This window comes from Sinocyclocheilus grahami, unplaced genomic scaffold (genome assembly GCF_001515645.1).
Source record: "Sinocyclocheilus grahami isolate Dianchi unplaced genomic scaffold, SAMN03320097.WGS_v1.1 scaffold1182.1, whole genome shotgun sequence".
Classification (NCBI taxonomy): domain Eukaryota; kingdom Metazoa; phylum Chordata; class Actinopteri; order Cypriniformes; family Cyprinidae; genus Sinocyclocheilus; species Sinocyclocheilus grahami.
The window spans coordinates 242,867-256,553 of record NW_015506361.1 but is presented as its reverse complement, the minus strand read 5'-3'; the positions used below and the strand labels follow the sequence as shown (position 1 = coordinate 256,553).

Genomic DNA, 13,687 nt, shown 5'->3' with positions numbered 1-13,687 from the left:
GACCCCCCCCCCCCCCCCCCCCCCTCCCCCCAACCACTCAGAACTAAATGGAAGAGCACCCCTTTGGTGCTGAAGCAGAGTTTTTACATGTGACTTCTAAAACTGTAAAACTGTTGAAGAGCTTGGCCTGGAATGATTTCCACCTGTTTGCAGCTGCCTGGATGATTGGTTTCTGCAGTTGTGCCATGGTCAGAGGGCCACCCCTTCTTTTCTACGGTCCATATTGAACTGAGGCACAATGTCACACCCAATATTTGGCTCATGCTCAGGAGTGAATGAGAATCTGTGAGAGACAGTTCTTCTGGTAGCGCCGAAATGGCCCAACCAGCCATGCAGCTCCCTGGACCATCCTACTGTGGAGGGATTTGCACTCTAATGCAAGGAGAATTATCTGGCATCCACAGCAAGAGCTGTGGAGCCTGCATGAGAGCAGAGCTTGGAGCTCACCAGTGTTAGAAGGGTTATCTTGAAAAGTTTTGAATACTATTTTTGAGGCTAGGGCCACTTCTACAAGGCACCTTTATTTTCTAAAGGTGGCTGTTTTTCAGTTGGTAGGCAGCTCGCAGCAAAGTCCCTGAGTTGTGCAGAGTCAGTTATTCTTTTTACAAGAGTGTTTAGACTATGTCCATATGACGTCATTGCTGAAAGTTTACGTCACAGTTATTGCAGTACATCATCTCCAATTATCTGGACGCACTATTGGTAAGAATGATCTCATTATCAGATTTAAAAAAGGGAGTGCTAAGAAGTTACATCCCCTGTGTCCTTCTATTCTTCATATATGGGATCTGGTTCTAGTGCTGAAAGCTCTTAAAGGTCTGTTTTATGCCCAAAAGTGACAAGCTGGAGCACTACTGGACACTAACCATGATTTTCTACTTGCTAGTCATTGACAGGTGGTATTAAGGGAAAGGACGTTCTCATTTTAGACAGCATATGATTGGACAAATATTTGGACATGCCCATGAAAACCATATGAATAATTAATTACTTTGATCTGTATTCCAAGGAAAATAAAGATAGTTGTAATTGTTTTTCTGCTAAAAGAACCCTATAATGGCTTCACAGCTAACAGACTAAAAGCCTCAAAACTTTGATATTTTTGTCTAATTAGGTCATTATGAAAAAACGAATGCACCAAGATAAAAAAAAGGTTAAAAAGAGAGTAAAAGGAAGAAAAGTACATTTCATCTGATAGTTGAGTGATGTTAAGATGTTCATGAGAAAGAGAGAGGGAGAAAGTGCATTAGCTGAATGAACAAGAAATCAATAACTGGCGAAATCCCAGTGCTGGAAAGACAGTGACTGAGCAGAGCATGGGGATGAGATGAGGAACAAGCGAGAAATTAGGCTGAAAAATGAGTGCTCGAAAGAGAGAAAGAATGAGGAACCAAAAGTGAAGTAGGAAGGTTCTGATGCCAAAATAACTATTCGGAGGGAATTGTTTTTTTAAAAACGCATCTGTGTTACAATTATTGACAGAGGACATCTGTAGTTTCATGCACTGAATTGTAAATGAGATTGGGATCTAGTTTTTTACTGATGAGATGTATTCCTCGTTTCCTCGTTCCTTGCTCCCCGAGTGAATTGTGACAAATACTTCTGAAATTCTCTCAAAAAACTTAGTCCATTTTTAGAGCTGCCATGATTAATCATTTTGATTCTCCATTTCACGACCCCTTTAAGCAGTTTACTTAATTGGTATATTTTATCAAAGTGTCTTATATTATTTCTTTATTTTTTTTCTCTGTATGTTTCCTTAAATAGAACTTAGTTAAATTTACTAAAATATTAGAACAATACAAAGTTTAGATAAATAAAAGAGATGGGAATTGAGAGGAATAAATACTTAAATCTATAATCATTAGAATTGTATATATATCTAAAAATTCATATTGGTTTTCGAGAAACAGATTTTTAACCCCCCCCCCAATCTTACTATACACTGTAACCCTTTAGGCACCAGGGATTATTGTGACAAATACTTCTGAAATTCTCTCAAAAAACTTAGTCCATTTTTAGAGCTGCCATGATTAATCATTTTGATTCTCCATTTCACGACCCCTTTAAGCAGTTTACTTAATTGGTATATTTTATCAAAGTGTCTTATATTATTTCTTTATTTTTTTTTCTCTGTATGTTTCCTTAAATAGAACTTAGTTAAATTTACTAAAATATTAGAACAATACAAAGTTTAGATAAATAAAAGAGATGGGAATTGAGAGGAATAAATACTTAAATCTATAATCATTAGAATTGTATATATATCTAAAAATTCATATTGGTTTTCGAGAAACAGATTTTTAACCCCCCCCCCAATCTTACTATACACTGTAACCCTTTAGGCACCAGGGATTAAAAAAAAATGCTGGATTTTGACATCAAGATTTCAAAAGCTTGTGGCTTGAAAGGGTTTAAAGATGGAGATCTACTGTAAATTAGAAAAATGCTGGGCATGACCAAAAGTTTGTGCGGTGTAAATATACTTGTCTAATTTGCATATGACATCATCCGGGGGCAGCCATCTTGAATTTCATAATATTCAGGAAATGGTAGATATTGAATTGAATTGATGTTTGAACTTATTTGCATGTGTTTTATTTTTTAATTTTTTTGTCTTTTTATCCTCGTTCAAAATGATCAAAAGTGGAAACCAACAATAAAACAGGAGAAAGTACTAAATTATTACTATATAGTAGTAAAACGCATGTGAACAGTAGCCTACTTTTTTGCACGTGTGTGTGTGTTTTTTTTTTTTTTTTGTCTTTTTATCCTCATTCCAAATGATCGGGAAAAGAGGAAATCCACAGTAAAACAGGAGAAAGTAGTAAATTATTACTGTGCCATAGTAAAATGCATGTGCCTACTTCTTTTTGATCCGTTGACCAGCTATCTGCCCAATCAGGCATCTAGGTGACAGTTTATAGTTCTTGAGAGTATGGTACCTCTTATTGCATGGCACAGTGCACAGACCTACCCCACACTGACTGCACCGTGTACCGCGGCCACTCCCACCTCTTTTGGGCACTGGATCCAGAGCTGCTCTGACTGGATCCAAAAAGCTAGTGCTACTTCCAGCCCTATTTCTCCTACCCCTGCTGCCTCTACCTCTAGCAACAGCTCTCCTATGGACACTACGACCACGTCCACCCCTGCCACCCCCATCCCCGTTGGGCAAAGGGTCGAAATGATCACTCGTTTGTGCTTCGTGAATACTCTCATCTTGCACGGTGGCACCATTGCGCTGCAAAGATGTAGCAGGAGAAGCACGATGATTGGACGACCAATCGTCATTTCCAAAAGGCAAATATTCCCCTTCAGAGTCAGAATCGGCGAATAACACTTGCAACACATCCTCACGGTACAACTTTTTACTAGCCATTTGGCGATTTTTCTCTCACAATTTACTCGCATGCTATGAACTGAACTGCTTCTGCATCAATGACACGATAGCTCAGTTGCTCTGCTATTTCCTCAAAAACTTTTAATAGGAATGTGACGTAATTTTGGTCTAGAATCGAAGTACTACGTGTCTGCTATATACAGTAGTTGTAGGGAGTACAAATGAGATATTACACCATATTAGGAACTACAGTCTATTTTATTAAGTATGACGTCTTGTCGCAATTTTGCGACTTTGGCACTTAGAGGGTTATACACTATAAACATTGCACATTTTACTTTCCAAAAGATCATTTTAGAGGTAGTAATGGAGGCTTGAGCCATTGATAATGCCGTTATTAGACCGAGAGAGACAGATTAATTGTAGCTGTATGAAGTGTCTGTGAATTACATGAATCTGTGCATCTCTCAAAAGTTTTTGGCCACAGCATCTCTACTAACAGCGAAACTGTAATTTAACAGCTTCAAGAACAGAAACGTTATATTATACAGCTTTTCAGCTGCGAATCTGTTTTATTAACAGCGATGACAACAAGCTGAGAAAGAAAGCATACTTTCTGTTGATAATAAAATGTAATTAAGTAGGAAAACCTTGGAAATAGTTTGTCATTTTATTCTATTGTTTGTTATATTCCTTGGTTTCGTCAGAGTTTTTGGGTTTTGTTTCTTTAGCTGTTGTAGGCGGCACCTTTGAAATAACTCCACTTGGTGAAGTGATTTGGAACTAATGCTGTCAAGGTCTGTTTTGTACTAATTTATCTGTGCATTTCCTGAAAAATAATTGCACACCTTAGAACGTTCATCATCGACCAATCAGACTCAAGCATTCAACAGCCTTGTAGTATAATGAACTGTACTTTGTTTACAGTACATTGTATACTAAACACTGTGCACAATTTACTATAGTAGTACTACTTATTCATTTAGTGGCCTAATGGTGAGCGAGTCAGACTTGTAACCCAAGTCTGGGTCACAGGTCACATGTTCGAGTCTTGGTAACGGCAGTAATTGTAGGTGGGGGGAGTGAATGTACAGTGCTCTCTTTGTGTGTGTTAGTTTGTTCACTACTCACTGGTGTGTGTGTGTGTGTGTGCACTTGGATGGGTTAAATACAGAGTACAAATTCCAGGTATGGGGCACCATACTTGTCGTCATGTTCTTTCCTTTCTTTTTCCTATAGACTGTAAAATGCATACTCTTTGCTACGTTATACCAATTTATTAGAAGGTGATTCAGAGGGTCTGTTGTCTTTTTGAACATGTGGTTTGATGTGTGCACATGTGCATGCATCTAACGAATCCCAGTCCTAAGAGAAGGGGATTTTTGGATGAATCCACCCAGAAATCTAGAGCACCGAAATGCACAGAGAAGAAAAGAGAGGGAGAAAATGAGAGATCGAGAGAATCTTTGTTCAGAGGCAGAAACTTTGAGGGGATAATTAGTAAGAGTGAGCACTAAGGACTGGGGCCAAAGAGTGAAACTCTAAAGCTCCGAGCAGAGATTATCTAAACTAGAGCTGAACTTCTCCTGACTCTTCTAATCACTCCCCAAAGACGGCTAGTCACGTAGCATATCTCTCAGACTGCAGTAGCAGCTAACCCACCCAGCCCCAGTCACTTCAGACTCTAGTCTAGTCTGGTGCAGGCTCTAGATTAGCTCTGAGCAGAAGCCGTTTGGATGACCTTCAGCCACCAGTAATTTCATTATCCTCAGCACCAGCTCACTGATCCTCAGCCATCAGCCTAAGCTAATAACGTCTTCTCATCTCACTAAAACATAAGTAGAGGGTTGGTGAAGTGCTGATTTCATTTTCCTCCTCCAGTACATGAAAGAAAACTGTTACGATTAGCTGTCTCTTCCATTATCTGTTATGTGTGGGGTTGCTAGCACAGTATAATTTGTTCATTTACGTAAATGTTTTGGCTTCTTTACTATTTGTATTGATAGGAAGTGTATCGAGAGGACGGGAAATGTCTAATGTGGTGTCAAAACAACTTCAAGTTGTCAATTTGAAGCACACTTGAAGCGCCAAAGTCGCATGTCAACTCAGAATGTTGACAAGCCAATCAGCTCACAGCAGCACCTAAATGCACTTTATTTTAACAGCAATCCATCGACAATCTATTATTTTAGAACAGCTAAATAATTTTACACATAATCTTAGCAGTGTATATATGGAGCATCAGAACTTCCAGCATTTTCTAGTATTTTGGCTACATTAAAAGCACAAATCCAAAATTTGCTTCAGTTTAAAAAAAAAAATTAACAGTGTGCAATTGAGCAGTTTGTTTGTTTGCTTCTAATTGCATTGTGTACTACAGTATAATTGGAAATTTACAATTGGAAAATGTTGTTTTATGTTGTGTAGACACAATACAGTGCCACAAAACATTTGCACAACCCACAAGGTCACAACTCTGAATTGTTCACATTTTGACAGATAAATAAAAATTAATAAAAATTTAGAGATGACAGCAAAGAGATCTAACAGGTCAGTTTATATGAAAGGTTCTGTCTCAGCATATCTGGTTTTAAAGAATAAATATGTGGTGGTGTTGTAATACACTCGACCTGTTCCAGGAGTCACTGACTCAGCCCAAAACACAAGCGCTGTCTGAATTACATACCTAAAATATTCAAAATCCAGTCTGTTCACACACTCAGCAACATGATACACGGGGCACTGCAACATTACACGCCTCAGAAATCACTGCGAATTAGACGATTCATCCATTTTGACTGCAAAAATTGGTTTCTTGCTCAGCGTTTTATTTATTTATTTATTTTCTTCAAGTATTTATATTTATCTATATTTATTTAAACACCCTTAAAATTAGAAAAATACATTGCTAATGAGGCCTGAGATAATAAGGAAAGCATGCAATACCTTTATTTCTGCCTACATAGGGGTTGAGAAGGTTCCACAGAGACCACAGAGACAAACAGGAAGGGAGATGTCAACAAGAAGGACAGTGGGAAAGAGAGAGACAGGGACAGTAAATTGTAGGATGAGAGTTATTGTGCACACACACCCATTCAGGACAAATTTGCATGCACTTTAGGATAATATGATCATTGCATATGAGCACACTATAGTATCTGACTTGATTTTTCTTAGAATGCCTTGTACTACATGATCAATACTGATATAATAGCTTCTCCATCAATATCACTTGAATTGAGATGGGGAAACAAGCATATTAGTGTTTTTCAAACTAACAGATGCTCAGGGACAGAGTTTTTGGCACTATTTTGTATTTCTGTCTAGAAGATTCATATGTTGATTCATATATTCAGCTGAATCTTTCTCCATAAGGACTAACCTATTCTGTGTCCGGTTCAGAGGCTTTCATGTCAGGATATGAGCATTTGAATTAAGGACATATAATGGATTCACATCTGAATCGCTGTCCATCTCCACTGAGAACCCACTGAAGACATGCACCCAAATACAAGTGTACATTTCTGTGTCAGATGACCAGTAGGTGGGATTTGCTGTGAATAGGCTGCATTATTATTTTTTTTATTATTATTTTACAATGAGAGCAATTAGATACACTAGATCAGTGGTTCCCAACCCTGGTCCTGGAGGCACCCCAACACTGCATGTTTTGCATGTCTCCTTAATCAAACATACCTGATTCAGGTCATCAGCTTATTAGTAGAGACTCCAAGACCTGAAATTGGTGTGTCAGAGAAAGGAGACATGCAAAATGTGCAGTGTCTATCCCTTTTATGACAGTTATTTAAAAATATACTTTTAAGATTCAACATACACTAGATCAGTGGTTCCCAACCCTGGTCCTGGAGGCACCCCAACACTGCATGTTTTGCATGTCTCCTTAATCAAACATACCTGATTCAGGTCATCAGCTTATTAGTAGAGACTCCAAGACCTGAAATTGGTGTGTCAGAGAAAGGAGACATGCAAAATGTGCAGTGTTGGGGTGCCTCCAGGACCAGGGTTGGGAACCACTGCACTAGATAAACCAATTATAAAAAATGTAGCTATTTAACTTAACCAAGCATGAACATTAGGTTGTTTTAAACATCAAATCAAGATATATTGATATAATCTATCTATTACGGAAGCAATATACTTTTATTTAATAAACTAAAATTAATGACCAAAAACATAACATTTAGCTCAACATTTAGCATGCAACCCTGTTATTGCAATATTTTCCATTGGTCATTGCTTAAATTCATGACAGACATCAAGTGAAATCATTTGGACCATTTTGACAGTATGACAGGTAGGCAAGCACATAATCTCATTCCAAAATTCCTATTTTATTATGTTTCTACAAATTGTTTTGTTGACTACATTTGTCATGGTTGACTATTCAACTCTGTTACCAGAGCTATTGTAAGAAGTAAGTAACAAGTATTTTTCTAATAGGTTTATTAATGACTATAAACCAACATTTAGTTCCAAACTGGTGACAGCTTAATTTAGGTTACATTTGTTACCCTTTTAACCATTTTCTTCTCCACTACTGTCACCTGCTCAGTTGGGGTTTAAAAAGCACTTAATATTCAGTAATATTATCAGTTTGACTGCACTGACACTATTATCTTTTGTAAAACTGCTTTATATTTGAACTGAGTTTTCTTCATAACAGAACTTTTCAAAATGCACAATGTTATTGACCTAAACTGAATCAACATTGAACTAAACTCAGCTGGAAAATAACACTGTTGTTTTTTTAGAGCTGCTTTACAGCTGCAATTGTATTTTTCCACAACTGAAGAACTTTGCAACATTAATATTGCATCTGTATTGTATAAAGTGCTACGCAAATAAATGTGACACATGTGACTTTAGTGTTTTATTTTAATTACATTTTTTTGTAATTAAGTATTTTATGTTCATTGCAAATCATTTTGGAACATTAATTTTATTAAGATGGTTGCAAAATCGCAGCAAAAAATTAATTTATATAATTTTGTTTATAACATATTTTTTAAAAGTCGGACCTTCATATGTTGACAATGTTTTCTTAATTTTATTTCACTATTTAAAAATGTAAATGACTTTTTATTTTGTCAGACCATATTCTGTGCCCTCTTAGCGAAGATTGCAAGTTCAATGCACCGATAAAATTGTACAAATATAAGAAAAGTTGACACAAAAAACCATCATGGCTGATCATTCATACAGCACACACTTAAAAAGCAAAACCTGTTTAAAAGGAATAATTCTATTAACATGCCCTTTTGCTTCCTTTCAGCATCGCTCATTCAGAGAAGAGCAGTTCCGTTTAGCTTACGGATATATATTTATAGCTGCATAGTAATTCTGCCAGTCTATGAATGTATATGTAAGTATTATAGAGGGCAGAACGGTGATCATTCATTACAGGTCAGTTGGCACTGCAGCAGCCTAACAGATGAGAGAGAATAGCACTCCTAACCTGACAGTTCACTGCAGTATCACAGAAAGAAATTACATAATTCAGCAGAAGGAAAATAATCATGCAGTGTCACGAGGGCAGAGCCAATCATAAAGCAAGATGCAATGCAGGGAGCTGTGAGCACGTGCAAGAGCAGACGCAACAACAATGTAAACACATTGGAAAATGTGCACTGAGAGAATTGAGACTGAGCATACCTTGTGGAGACTTCACCATATGCGCGAACCCTTGGGAAAGAAAACGAGAGTGATAGACAGAGAAAGAGAAAACTTGAGAACACCAATACCAATACTGTTCAGGTATTGTGACTACTCATGGTTTGCTGACAGACAAACCATGGCTATCACACTAAAGCTGAAGCTTTCTGCAATAAAAAAGCTTCTCAAACAGAAAAGAGATTGACAACATTTCTATCTCCCTAATTCCAGGATAAATGTGCTAACATTAATTAGGGCTGTCAATTATTTTACGATTTCATTTCAATATTGCGACAGCGTGTCTTTAAACTATCTTTATTTGGTGGCTTTATAGTAAATTACATAGTGATACAAACGGTTGGAGGAGCTCTCTTATCACTTATATCGCACTCTTATCAGCCAATCAGATTGGAGGACCAGAAAGAACTGTTGTGTGTATATATATATATATATATATATATATATATAATTGTATTATTAAGATTTAAAACAATTGTTTTCTATTTTAATATATTTTAAAATTTATTTTATTTCTGTAATGGTGAAGCTGAATTTTTAGCAGCCATTACTCCAGTCTTCAGTGTCACATGATCCTTCAGAGATCATTCTAATATGCTGATTTGGTGTATAAGTAACATTTCTTATTATCATCAATGTAAACAATAGTTGTGCTGTTTCATATTTTTGTAGAAACTGTGCTTTTTTTTGTATTTTTTTATTAATTCTTTGATGAAATTAAAATGCTTTATAAAATGCTTAATTAAAATGCTTTACTGTCACTTTTGATCAATTTAACACATCCATGCTGAATGAATGTATTTAAAGAAAAGACATACAATTTTAATAATTTTATTGGGCTTATGTGATATGATTATTTGTTTTTAAGTTGATTAGTTAATTAGTATATAATGTAAAAAAAAAATAATAATAGATGATTGCTTGTAAGATTGACAGCCCTAATAGTAATACATTATTGTAATATAGACAGAATGTTTCACTTTCACACATACAGCCTTAAATGTATAAATGTACGCTTATATTCCAGTATTTTCCAAGCTTTGAGGGTTTTTCTGACTTTGTCAATCACAAATTTCTGAATGAGCTAATGCAATTACTCTATGGCATTTATTTCTATCATGTCATGGGAGTCGAAAATGTCATGTGTATCTTAATCAATTTTTTAGTAAAGGTAGGGGTATTAATGATTATTAAATGATTACTTTATTTTTTATTTTTATATACATGTATATTCTGATGGATTTCTAGAGTGCAAGATGTAGCTTGTTCTGCACATTGTCACCTCTACAACACCAGAGCCTTGGCTTGTAAAAATGGAATGAGCTCAACTTAATGAGGTGTGGGAGCATTTCACTACGAACAAGGATTGTGTTCACTGCCAGCACTGCGATAGTGTGCTAAAATACAGCATGACAACAAGCACTATGATCATCTGTCAGGAGAATTCTAAGCTAGGAGAAAATGACCAGTGTAATCTTATGTTGACACCCACAAGAAAGTTTTAATTTATAGTAAATTGACGATCATAGTAAAAAATTATGTTGATAAAAAAAGTATGATCCAAACAATAAAATTAAAATGTAGAAATTTAGTTTGACACGTTTGAATTAACCATATGCTTATTTGGACTGTGATTAAAAAATGGGATATGTGCACAAGGTGTTTGGAGTCCTGTTTTATGCAATTATACGACTTCATGTGTGAAAGTGACTATTAAGTGAATAGAACATTATTTTAATTGTCTGTATCTGAACTTTATTTGAGTTTATAGAGCATGTGATGAGTTTCCACAGCCTAAGACTTACCAGGGGTTTTGTTGACAGCTTTTGAGAAGATGGCATTAAGGAGAAGGAAGACAGAAAGTTCAACTGTTAGACACACTTTTGACTTTGCATGGAGGCTGTCATGCAAAAGTTTTATTTTCAGCTAAAAAAACAATGGTTTGTCATGCAAGGGATCAGGACTGTCCCTGTGCATGCCTGTTAAAAAATAAATAAATAAATAAATTAAATCCTGTGGGGAAAAAAGGTCTATAAAATCTGTTCCATTTTCTGAGAGAAACAGATTGACATTTTTACTTCAAATCACTCCATCACTTCGAGAATATTGCTGTAGCGTCCGGAATGCCACAGCGTTCCTCACATACTCTGAATGAGGCCATAAATCCAAGCAGGTTACTAAACCAGCTGTCCAATATGGACCATGTGGATTTACGAGGTTGTGAGGTTTGTGGATTTCTGGACACACCGTGGACACAGAGAATTACTCTCACTGAAGACTCATGTGTATAGCTATCCAATTTGAATCATCCACAGCTGGTTTTGCTTCTGAATAAACCTGTTTAAATGAATGCACACTGATTGCAAGAGAACAGCACAGTTCAACCACATACTGTAAAGCCTTAAACCAGGCCTTTCAGATTGTAAAGCTTACATGAATCATCTGAAAAATCTCTCTATAAAATTAAATTAGACTAACCAATTTAAATCAAAGAAAACAATTCAATCTCAAGGCTAATCTCAAGGAGCCTGGCATATCTAAAGAGCAGCAGATAAAAGCAAAGCATGCTGATAGACAGAGAAACTTTAGACTAAGGTCATGATTATCTATATACATGTGGGATTTTTTTCTTCTTTCAGAATTGTATGATGCATTTATGAATTTTGTAAACACAGAGACTTTGAATAAGTTATTTTCTGCGAATAAAACCACAACCTACTAAATTACTTTTTTATATTTTATGCATTTGCAGATTTTTGTTAAACTTTATCCAAAATGCATTGCATTTAATGCATAATTTTTTTTATATGAGTTCTCTGGTAACATTGAATGGGAATTGAACTTATGAATTTGGTGTTATGAGCACCATGTGCTACCAGCTGAGCTAAATGTTGTATATCATATAGGCAAGTTAGCATAAACTAATTTTAACTAACATGTCTGTTCCTACTTCAGAGGCAGTTTATCATAAGGGCTAAATAATCGGCCATTGTTGAGCTTGTCACATTAAGCAATCAAAGAAACAGACAGAAATCTTTTATTATTCCCAACATTTGCCATCTCAAAAGTCAAATCCAGGCCTCTTTCCTAACTGGCTGGTAATTTATCACCTGGATTTTCTGAAGGCTAAGCAAAATCAGACATCTGAGAGTTAGAGTCTCTTTTTTGTCTCTTTCCTGTCGTCCTTTCAGGGTTGGAACCAGAAGATGATCAGTTTATTTATTCAATAATAGCTGGTCTGCCTGGCTTATTACATTTGCAAAAGGCTTTTAGGGCACACTTGTCAGGCTTTTAGGATGCACTGGGTTTCTTAGCTTACAGCACTTTTGGTAAATTCGATTGACAGAGACAGTCTGATGTTTCATGTCTATGTTTAATTGTAAAGATGAATCGACCCGCACTGCTGGTCATCAGAATATGCTGTGTTCAGGATTCAGGGTGTTGGTGTCCCCATGAACCAAACTTAAGACAACACAAGACTTCCTTGCTCACTCAGCTTTGCCAGAAAGATAATGCTGATCAACCAGCATTTTGTGCTGGTGAACAACATGCCTATACTTGTTCTTTAGCTAGAGCAGCACCAAACAAGAACTGACCCGACTGGACCAGTATGGAGCACAACTTTCAGGCTCAGGTTTAATTAAAAATCTGAATATATTTCTCTTTTCTAAGAAACTTTCTTAGAGATTCCTTAGACTTAATGCTAACATATAAACCTTTCAAAACCAATGGTTAAAATAGTTAACCAATGGTATGCTTCTGTAGAAAGCAGCTTGATTTCAGCTATAAAGAGCTAAATAATACACTACCCATAATCCTGAAGAGAGATTCACAAGTCACTATTATGGATAGATAAAGCACACCAAACAATTTCCATACACTTGTAAAGTCAGCATGAAATCAAAATGTATCAATGATTCATCCCTGAATATGTTTTGTTTTAGTTATTTATTTTTTACCTTGTAATTCTTTGTAACATCAAGCAGGTTATAACATCAACTTGATCTTCTTGAACTATCTCTGGTGACGTATGGTGGATTCTTAAATCTAAAGGAACCTATGACTTCCCTCCTTTTAAGTGGTGTAGTACTCGAGTCCAAACAAGACAATATTTTCATGGTCCTGGTCTTGCCATGGAGCATTTAGACTATGCCTTGACTTGGACTCTTTACTCTAACACTGCGGGCACATTTTGTGGTATGTGCCAACTTGTGCATATGATCCGTTCTGTTCTATTATGTCTCTGGATTAGAGCACTATATGTGTGCTGCAGAGGTTCGTGTGACACTCATACAAAACCAGGCTTGTTCACCCCACAGAAAAGCATATTTATACTGTCTGAATTGTTTAACCCTCCTCAGTTCTCTGTCTCAACACACATTTTTCTGGTCTCGGGTTTGACATGCACTGGACTCTTAAATAAGCTGATCTCGACTATACTGCCTCCTTTGTCAACAAAATGGCTGCCTGTAAAAACAATACCCATGCCTCCACTGTTAAATATAAACACAGAAGAGAGAGCAGAAGAGGATTTCCAGACAGTGTCACTTTGACTGGTTACTTGAAGCGTTGGGAGAGAGAGAGAGAGAGAGAGAGAGAGAGAGAGAGAGAGAGAGAGAGAGAGTATATCTCTCTCGCTCGTACATCCATATC

General features: G+C 36.5%; 1 protein-coding gene across 1 annotated transcript in view; it reads right to left on the bottom strand.

Moving 5' to 3' along the window:
• Positions 1 to 13,687, bottom strand: part of LOC107567711 (neurexin-3b-like) — a 172,172-nt gene that overhangs the window by 148,653 nt on the left and 9,832 nt on the right. The window contains exons 3-5 of the mRNA XM_016253453.1: positions 10,840 to 10,857; positions 9,017 to 9,046; positions 6,290 to 6,301 (exon numbers count right to left, since the gene is read on the bottom strand). Coding sequence (XP_016108939.1) covers positions 6,290 to 6,301; positions 9,017 to 9,046; positions 10,840 to 10,857 — 60 coding nt within the window. The remainder of the gene's footprint in view (positions 1 to 6,289; positions 6,302 to 9,016; positions 9,047 to 10,839; positions 10,858 to 13,687) is intronic.